We start from the raw sequence: 10,642 nt of genomic DNA, 5'->3' as shown, positions 1-10,642 counted from the left end.
TTTGAGGACTGAATCTTTCTTGAATGAGCTAGCTGCCATACCCAACCTCCAATCAGTGATCCTATATATACGTACTAGCTATTTTTTTTCTTCTTTTTTTCTTTTTTCTTTTAAAAAAATTCTACTTCTGAATTCTCAATGTCTTCCTTTTGTTTGCTTCCTCTTTTTGAACCCCGAGTAATCATATTCCACCCCACTGTATCATTCATGGTAAACTTTGTTTCAGGTCAGTTTTCTTTACTCTTCTCTTTGAGTGAAAGCTTGGAATTTACTCTTTAAAAGTATTTTTGTTTTTTATATATATACTTAATTGAGGTGAATGGAACAACCATTGTTGTCTTGGAAGTGATATTCAGTAAACTTGTATAATCATTTTGCATATCTTATCCATGACATAGAGTCTTTCTTGGGCCCTCCAACCGATCTTAATCTTCTCGAATTTTCATATCACATGATAAAATCGATCGAAGCGACTTTTTTCTAACCCAATTACACCTCTCTTGGTGTTTTCCTCTTATAAAACCATGTCCACATACCTTGAATTGTCTTTTTGTGAACAAAGTGTAAATGAGACATGAAGTGTGTGTGTATATATATATATTAGTCCATGGCCTTATAAATGTCCCAATTCATATTACAATTTTTTTTCCATAATTTTCAGTCTTTTCCTGGTTTCATCAGATGATTTAGATGAAGCAAAATGCCTAAATACTTTGAAGAACAAAAGCATGATGATACATTATGATTTGATTATTAAATGATCACCCAAGAAACAAAAACAATGGCTGCAGATAAGGATACATCAAATGTGATTAGGAGCATTGGATTCACATGGAAATCGTTCTGCCGGATTCGCTTTTGAGGCAGAAAAAAAGAAAAAAAGAAAAAAAAGAATCAAGACTTGGAAAGATGTTGAAAGCAACTATGTCGGCCAAGATTGGTGCAGCAGTACCATGGGGATTGAATCATTCATTCATTTGATCATTTGTATTTGTTGTTTATTTTTATTTTATTCTCTGATACCAGTTTTATTGATATGTGTGGCAACCACTACTACTGGTAGTGAACTGAGTCCAAAGTTAGAGAGAGAGAGGGATGAGGATGTGGAGAGGGTTGTGCAGGAATTGGAATATATATCAATCATTCAGGTATTCTTAGTTGGAGTTGATTTGAGTTTTCAATCACATCCTAGCTGTTCCTGAGAAAGTAGTCTTCTGCTTTATAATTGTTTTTTTTGTCCTTCAACCCTAACCGCAAACATCCGCCTTGTGCCGCCCCTTTCAACGCTGTTAGTATCTGAGTGCCAAAGATTTGGATTACGATGCATTATGGGACACTCCAGATTGTTGGATTTTCTTTTTTCTTTTTTCTTTTTCTCTTTTCGATTTTTTCGGAAACTACAAATGCTTGAATCAACTGTCCAAAGTTCTTCTGCTGCTGCTCCCACAAATTATTGTTTCGGTGCTCCATTTTTCACCATCAAAAGAAAAAAAAAAAAAAACCAGTTCCTTGAAGACTGGGAAACTTCTGTAAAATTATTTAGGGCTATGTTTCAACTGGGAAATGATCAGTTGGGGCTTTTAATTTATGTTCGGTTGAAAAACATGAAAAATCGTTGCCCATTTAATTCTCGGAAAGAATGGTATCTTTCCATGTGATTTTCTTGGTTTCCTCTCAAGATCTCCGAACCAAAGGTTGCTGACCAAAGGTTGCTCTGCACTACATGGACTTCTTTAAAATAGGGTTAGTGGCTTCGGAAATTTGAAGAAGAGAATGTGTCTGCATTAATCAGATTTCTCATAAGAATGCTTTATCCATGCAAGATTAAGAAACACTTTTCCTCCCAAACCTAAAATACTGCAGAAATTTTCTTCGCCTTCTTGCCACTTTCTTTAAAAAAGTGCCATTTGGCATACCTCAACGGCTTAGTCTGCATAATAGTAGTATTACCATTGGGCTTTCTAAAGTTCGAAAGGGGCTTTCTAGCCCCAAATAATAATAATAATATTGTTTTTCTTTTTTAAATTATTATTCACTTGGTTTTTCTTAGTGACGCCAAAAAGTAAATCTTTCATTTAAAAAACTCATTTTGTGATTTCATAAATGAGTAAAGCATTTTAATTTATTTGAAGTTCAAAAAATTAGAAATAAAAATTTACCATCAACGTCACCAAAAGAATCAGAGCAAGTATTTGAAAATTTAATTTTATTATCAACATCATAAGGAGTTATTTGTATGAACTTTAGAACCCGTTTGGTAATAATTTTATAAATTAATCACTTTTAATATTTCAAAATTTTTATCATTCAAATGTTAAAATTATTATAAATATTTTTTAAAATCACTCCGAAATGCATTCTTGGTTTAATTAGAGTCTTTAACCTTAGATGATGTTCCCATAACTCTAAGCATCTTTGAAAGTATTTTTAAAAAATGTTTTTATTATAATAGGTGTTTTGATAAAATTTAAAAATATTTAAAAAAATTTTTAAAATTATTTATAATATTTTTAAATGATCCTAGGAGGGAGGCTTTACTGTAAAAATACTTTAAATAGAAATATTCTAAACACACTATTGATTTTGAGGAATATAAAGGATATGGATTCCTAGATATTTTGTTAGTTTTAATCATATTCCCTCTTTTTACTAGCTTCCACAGGTAAAGAATAATATATACATATATCCCAATAGTTCCAAATAAAAAGCTTACAAGTAATTGTATTTATTTGTTTGGGTGCTATGAACTTTTTGCACAGGGTCTAGAAGATGGCCTACTATTGCAGTGAAAGGTATTGTCAAGGTGGGTAGTAAATCCAAAGCCCTTTGACTCAATATACAAATATGGACAGAAAACTAATGGAGAGGATCCACGTCCCCCTGTGCCCCACCTCTGCTCTACATAATCATAGAGTATCTCACTGCCACCGTTCGATGCGGCATGAGATGTGCGCTCCCCCCTACCAAAAAGCTGCCCACTCTCCTTGTACAGAGCTGGCGCACACGACAAAAACACTAAAAGACACACTCCCTTTCTCATCAACGGATGAGATTCAATCATTCAAATTCGATCACCCTCACGCAAATCCACGGCTCAGATCGCTTATGCGCCTCGTCCTTCTCCTCTTCGTTCTTGGCTTTTTTACGGTGATCTTGAAGGCCGGGGACACGTCATTTCCGGCGCCGTCGATGGTCGGTATGGATGGACCGAGGGTTTGGAGGGATTGAACGGGGCACTCCTGCCATTCGAGAGCTTCCAGGTCTTTGTTCACTTCATCGATGGTGAGGGACGAATCGTACGGCGATGATCCCTCGTTGAGAGTGGATCTTGGTGGATGCATCAGATCTATGGTGCTCAATGCTTCCAAAAGTTCCTCCTGTGACCAAAGAGATTTTCTCAAAATAATAAAAGGAAAAAGAAACATGAAAGCGATTAAGCGAAGCTTAGAGCGCTCTTGAGTCTTACCTTGCGACGCTTGTGTAGTTTGATGAATCCGTGCATTTGGATAATCTTCATAAACGAAAAATAATGTTCAGTAAAATTTAAATAAAATATTAAACAATCTCCAAACATGGAGGACATCTGCTTGAAAAGCTTCATATCGCAATGAAAAAGTAACACTGATTAGGAAAACAATCTTCCGGTCTGTTTGGATCCAGAGAAAGAAGAGAGGAAAAGCATTTCTCATTTCAAAATCCATACTCAACTGTATTCCAAATACAAAAACTTTGGCCTCATTCAACTGTTTTTCAATATAATATCCAAATAGTATATTTTATTTTCCCGTGTTCATTTTTTTTCTCAGGAACCAAACGCGCCACCAAGAATAGGATGGAGGGAAAAAGAAACAGAGACCTGGTTAAGATGGTCGTTAGTGAAGTCTAATCGGTAAGGATTCTCGAGGAAAACTTCATAGTCATGAAGCTGAATCTTCGCCCCCGTCTTCTTCCGCATTTTCACTTTCACACCCTTAGATCCACTGTGCACAGTGTACTATCCTCAAAATTTTCGCTCCAGTAAACACTGTAGCTCTACCCCCACTCCCAATCCTCAATCCGGCTCCAAGTATTTTCCCGTCTTTACGAAATGACCAAATTACCCCTTTCGGGACCCACTTCAAAGGCATGGTAAGCAAGCAACCAATGAAACGGTGGCACATCATCTCCAAAAGAGAATGATTTGGTGGGGATCATCCAATAATAATACAAAATTTTGGAAAAATATGGGGGAGTGAAGGGTATAAGTATAACAAGTCGTAGCCCCACTTGTACCGCAAATGCCATGATGTTGGGTGGTGGAGCCTCCTCTGCAGTCTGCCTCCGTGCTAACTTCTTGTACCACAGCTGCGTGGGGGGGAGTGGGGGGTGTCTCCAAATGCTATGATGTTGGGTGGTGGAGCCTCCTCTGCCCTCCGTGCGCTAACTGCTTGTACCACCGCTGAGAACGGGGAGTGTGGGGGTGTCTCCAAATGCTACAACCACAGGCCACGTCTTCCTTTTTCGTACGTTTGATCTGATATTTGATGTATTTTGTTACCATTTTTAGTAAATTACGTGGACAAAAATTTAATTTAATTTTATCTACGAAAGTAAAGAGGCCCAAGCCCGTATTTTGTCAGACGATAAGCCCAGTCCCACATACCTATCACATTAGTCCAACTTAAACTTCGGGGAAAAGGGCCCCTATTTTGGAAATTCTGAGCATATGGTAACCCAACTTCTCTTCGAAACAGCCCAGTTATTATTATTATTATTTTTTTTTAAAAAAGAGAGAATAAAATAACCCCCTCCCCTCGATCCCTATGTCCAGGCCTAACTTTTTTCGCTCGGCCATTAATCTTGATCGTCTGTGGTGAAGATTAGAAAAGGCAAGATGACGAGGAAGAATCACCAACGTTAAGATTCTGGTTGTAATTCCCACCTTTTATGTAAGTCATTACCTCAAAGTGTTGTTATTTGTCTTGATGTCTAATTTCTGGAAATTGGATATCATTCCTTAATGTTGGTGATGAATGCTCAAATGTTCGATTAGGGGTTTACAATTTGGATTCTTTTCCATTAAATGCATTGTTACAGATTTCCATTTTCCTCTTCTTGTTTTTCGAATTTCGATTGATTAAACTTATTTAAAGTAGTTTTGAAGAAATGGTTCGTTTATGTAATTTTAGGGTATGTGTTTCCTTATCCATTCATTTAGGATTTTCGGATTGATTAGGAAAGTGGAGTCACATTTCTTACAATCTCATCATAAATGGAAGGCCATTTTTTTTTAATAATCTTTTACTTTATATTATCCTTTTGTTTTGTTTTGTTTCGTTTTTTCATATTTATTACATTAAATTTTATCTTAAAAATTATAATTATATTTTTTATATTTATTTTTCAATATTAAAAATATAAACTAATAGAAAATCACTAAAATATTAAAACAATTTTAATAGAAAATTAAATAAATATAGATTGAGTAATAGAAATTTGAATAATTTTAAGTTAGATTTTTTAATATAGATATTTTTTGGTAAAATTTCAGCTATTGAATAAATAAAATATGTTTTAATTTTAAATACTAAAATATAACATATTTTATTTATATTAATGTTTGACATTAATATCAATTTATATACTTGATTAATGCTATTAGTTTTTTTTATGCATATATTATTTTATTTAAAAATTAGTTTTAAAAATTTAACTTTATGTTAACATTGGATATATACTTTCAAAATTCATATTTTGTTATTAGGGCGCATTATGTTATTACATACTTTCACAAAATTTATCATACATGTATTGTTTTTTTTTTTCAATAAAATAACTCTAATGTATTTTTATTATTTGTTTTATCATGTTTTTTTTTTTTTTTTTGGAGTTTTTTCCAATATTTTTATATGTTTTGATTAACTTCTTTTTCTCAATATTTATTTTTCCAAAATTTTGTCCGATATTTCCAAAATTTTCCATAAAATCAAATTATCAATATTTTGATGACTTCTGATACTTTTATCCTTAACAGTCACTAATTTGGTTGAAATGATGATAACTATTATAAGTTGTGAAAATAAGGAAAAATTGTTGTAATTTTTGTATATGAGGAAGAAAGTGAGATTTAATACTACATCCATTTCAAGGATGGACTGACGAATAAGGAGGTGGATGGTAGTGTGGATTATAAAAGAGGTTAGTGTGATGGTGTATCGGTAAACAAAAGTGTATTATTGGAGGACTTTGTAATCAAAGTCTATTAGAAAATGAATTTGAATGCAAGTGAATAGTAATTCAATATACTTTGAAATTTGATCCATTTGCCTCTTTGCTACTTACGTGCTATCAAATTATTTTTAAACTTGTGTCAATATAGTGATGTATTTGCACAAATTTATATATCACCCCACCATGAAAATAGTTGACTAGATGAAAAATAGTAAGTTCTTAGTTCCTTACTTTATTTAATTATGTTGAACCTAAAAACAAAGAAGAAACTATGGTGACATGTTATGTATGTTGCAAGGTTTTTGAACTAGTTGTTGGATCAACACTTGCCTTAGTCATAGGAAATGGGATACATGAGGAGAATGCAATTCAATTGATCGAATTTTCCAAAAGATGTGTTAAGTCGAATGTTGGTCCACTACAATCAACAAGATTTGATTCGATGATATTAGGTAACGGGCAAACAAGCAAAGGGATGTAATATACTTGATATTAATGGTAAACCAATTTTGATACAAATACATCAACAATACTAGGGAGTGGATTAGCGTATGTTATGTTATATAAGGTTACCCATAGAAAGTTACTATGTGTACAATGCTCAAGATTGTAAGCGATTCAAATACATGTATTTCATAAGGAACATAATAATCCTATAGATGAAGTTGCCTATGTCAAATGGTTAAAATTGGTTGAGCAATACTTGTAATTGGTGACGTTATTAGGACTTAGGAGCAATCCAAATTATTTGCCTTGGCAATTTTGCAAAACTTTCATGCAACAATATGGAATGGAGTTGACATATTCTCAATCATAGAACTACAAGGAAAAGGTTAATAAAAAGAATATCTAGTATGCTAAAAGATTCATTTAAGCTTTTGTCATAGCTATGACAGATCAATTGAAGCAAATCTAGGGACATTGACAGAGTGCGTTTAATTGATAAGAGTTTCATGAGACTATTTGTGACTTATTCAATAAGTGGATGTGTTAAAAAAGATCGTCATCTCATTCTAACAATTAGTTATACTCATATGAGTGGGCCATATAGAGGTGTGTTATTATCTACCTCAACATATGACGTAGGTAACAACCTATTTTATTTGACCTAAAAATCATGAAGAATGACTATACTATTTGTTGAAAGTGAAGGATATTATTGGTCATAGAGATGTTGTCATTATTTCTAATAGGCATCTAGGCCCATTATGTTGCGTTTCAATGGTGGTTGACGATGAGAATCATGTCCATTGCCATAGGCATATGAAAGAGAGTTTTAGTTCCTGCTTTAACTAAGAAAAACACAAAGAGAAGGAGAATGCCCTCAAAATGTTTGATACAATCACATATGTAAGATTGTATTGTGATTGTGATGCTGCAATATTCAACTTAAGGATTTTTAATCCTAGCTTGACAAAATGGGATGAGAAAAACAACCACCAACATTGGGCAAAGTTTGAGTTCCTAAGTATGTTATAGAATAAAATGACATTGGTTCTGACAATGAGTTTTAATGCATGGGTGCAAGCTGAATGGCGTCATATGGTGTGCTCCTTTTTCATCAAGCATATGGACCAAGGGTTTAATATGTTGTTTAAGCACAAAAATGAAATTAAGAAATGAATGGAGAAATTGGTCCAAAATAAAGGAAAATTACTAATAAAGATCGTAAAGATTGAGAGTTATGTTGCCTACCCTAATTTAGGTATGAGTGTTAAGGTTTTCATTTGAATATTTTACCTTAATGTTGACTTAGGGCTGAGAAGATGCACATGCAAAGCTCTACAAATGTTAGAATTTCCTTTTGATCATGCATGTGCAATTATTCGAATGATGGAGCAAGATATTTATGAAAACATTGATGTTTGTTGTAAACTTCCAATGCATGAACAAACATACTCTAGTTTCATTTGAACATCGATTACTTATGACATGTAGTTTGTAAACCAAGATAGAAATGAGTCTAATAATAGTATCAAATTGTATGCATGAACCCTCTACAACGAAACAATCTCTTGATCGACCTTGTAAATCCATATAGAATTACAATTCATTTCAAAGCATACGACATATTGTTTTCGATATAACAAGGCTTAATGGAATTGTGCAACCTACAAAATCCAATTTGATTATTGTTGATGTGCGGATATTCTTTCTAAGCTTTGATGTTTATTAGTGATGAAACAATTTGTATTAATTTGCATAACTACCTAGCTACTTCATGATCATTATGATGTGTCTCTATTTTGAAAGGAATACTTCTTATATGACTACTTAATGTGATTGAATTGTGTCATTTGTTTGGTTGGGTGAGTTAGAAATTTGCTTTATGTTTTATCTTTATCAATTTCAAATTTGATGTGAGATTAGATTGTGACCCCATACCCTCCCCATTTTCCCATTTTTGTTTAGTTTTATATATTAAATTATTATATAAAGTAAACAATGGTGAAATGTTTGGAAGCAAGTGGAATAGCTAAACCCTCAAGACCACCGAAGGAGCATAAGAGATCAAGGGGCGCTAGTGGGAGAAAGGAAATGTATGTGAAATCAATTTTTATAATATCCGCCTTCTAATTGATTTCCTCGTACATCAACGAATACTTTTATAACGACCCGCTCTCAATCATGTAGATATTGTTCGCTTTGAACCCAAAGAGGCCCTCACGGCTTTAAAATGCATTTACAGGGTTACAAGGAGTCCATACTTATATGGCACCAGGAACTTTCCCCCATATCCGATGTGGGATGTCACAAACCCCAAACCCCTCCCCCCCCCCCCCCCCCCCCCCCCCCCCCCCCCCCCCCCCCCCCCCCCCCCCCCCCCCCCCCCCCCCCCCCCCCCCCCCCCATCTCCCATGTAGATACAACAAACAAACCCCACACCGAGGTTGTGGATCAACTTTGATACCATTTGTAACGACCCGCTCCCAACATGGTTAAGAGAAGTCTATACTTATATGTCCTCGTTGTGTCCCATGGGATTGTGGGGCTAAACAGACAAATACTCTTACGAGGCTAAATAAACCTCACATTGAGGTCGGGGATCGGTTTTGATACCATTCATAACGACTCGCTTCCAACCGTGTAGATATAGTCCGTTTTAGACCCAAAGGAGCCCTCACGGCTTTAAAATACGTTTACAGGGTTACGAGGAGTCCATACTTATATAGCGTTATAAACTTTCCTCCCTATCCGATATGGGATGTCACGTTCATATACTAATATTTTCATTTACTGTATTGCTCAACATATATGTTTTGTACACCAACTGTTTACGATGACCAATTAAAATGACTTCTGTAAATGTATTTTCTATAAATCTTACCGGTTACTGGAAATAACCTCATTGTTGATAAGCTATAGGAGGAAAATAAAAATTGTATTTCAGAGTTTGGGATTTGGAGGACTTCTTGAAATCGCCTGCATAGAAGTATGGTATGACATACGTCATTGGCTGATCCAACGATTTGATATTGAGCATTGTTAGATAGCTGGTTAAACAAAATGGTGAAAATTCGTTGAGGATGTTGCAATGGAACTTGGAATTCTGAGAGCAAGTGAGCAAATTATTAGCCATTTTGCAGAGGGCATTGTACTTGTTCTCACAATTCAGGGATTGCGTCCAATAAAAATAAGTATTTTATATTTGACCTCACAAACAAAATTTTATTTCCAAAAACAATCTAAAAGAGTTTTTAAAAACTAATTTTTAAAACATTCCTAAACAAGTCCAGAGGTATTTGTGGCGCTCAACTACCCTATTAAAATTTATTTTCAAATTTTTAATAGAATTTATTCAAATTTATTTAAAATATTTATTATTATTATTATTATTATTTAAAAAAATCTTCTAAATAATAATTCAAAATATAAAAAATGCTCTCAAATAATTGAGAATTATTTTCAAGAACTAATTTTTCAGATTTATTTTTGAAAACATTCCCAAACGTATCCATATGTAATTATTTCTAATCAAACCTTACAGCATGAAGCAATTCTTGGAAGTAACTTGAAAATTAATAATTTTTCTTATTATTGGTAAAACATTTATTCGAAAGACAGGAGATGTGAAATAAGTTGTTGCCTCCTTATCCTCATTGATATCATGACATGGCAAAATATCGAGGGTAATGATATGAGTCATGTGACTGATGCGGCGATGGCCCGCAGGATTGGAGAGTTCTGAACCGTAGAGGAACAATTCCCCACACTGGCGACTCAATTTACCGCCAAGATTCGCTGATGGCCCACGGGAGAGAAATTGAGAACCGTTGGATCATACACGTTTGGTGGGTCCCACTATCGAGAATAGTATGGAACTCACCAAGGAGATTCAAAATTTGGACGGGAACAAGGTGTATATTGAGTAGACCGCAAGCAATCGAGAACCGTCAAAATCAACCTGCTTAATTGGTCACGACCGTCCATC

The 10,642-nt window shown here is 34.3% G+C and overlaps 1 protein-coding gene across 1 annotated transcript; it reads right to left on the bottom strand.

Moving 5' to 3' along the window:
• Window positions 1–2,694: 2,694 nt before the first annotated feature.
• Window positions 2,695–4,086, bottom strand: LOC117914111. The gene is made up of 3 exons (XM_034829306.1): window positions 3,857–4,086; window positions 3,467–3,511; window positions 2,695–3,377 (listed from the first exon to the last, which is right to left on the bottom strand). The coding sequence occupies exons 1-3, from the start codon at window positions 3,953–3,955 to the stop codon at window positions 3,078–3,080; spliced, it is 444 nt and encodes a 147-aa protein (XP_034685197.1). The 5' UTR covers window positions 3,956–4,086; the 3' UTR covers window positions 2,695–3,077.
• Between the last annotated feature and the right edge of the window lie 6,556 nt (window positions 4,087–10,642).

Source organism: Vitis riparia, chromosome 5 (assembly GCF_004353265.1).
Source record: "Vitis riparia cultivar Riparia Gloire de Montpellier isolate 1030 chromosome 5, EGFV_Vit.rip_1.0, whole genome shotgun sequence".
In the NCBI taxonomy this organism is placed as follows: Eukaryota; Viridiplantae; Streptophyta; class Magnoliopsida; order Vitales; family Vitaceae; genus Vitis; species Vitis riparia.
The sequence above is the reverse complement of the archived record's forward strand: the minus strand, read 5'-3'. Positions and strand labels throughout refer to the sequence as shown.

Coding starts and splice junctions, on each gene's coding strand:
- LOC117914111 (XM_034829306.1), bottom strand. CDS start 3,955: ATGCGGAAGAAGACGGGGGCGAAGATTCAGCTTCATGACTATGAAGTT. Junction 3,512..3,856: donor CTAACGACCATCTTAACCAG/GTCTCTGTTTCT, acceptor TCGTTTATGAAG/ATTATCCAAATGCACGGATT. Junction 3,378..3,466: donor AACTACACAAGCGTCGCAAG/GTAAGACTCAAG, acceptor CTTTGGTCACAG/GAGGAACTTTTGGAAGCATT.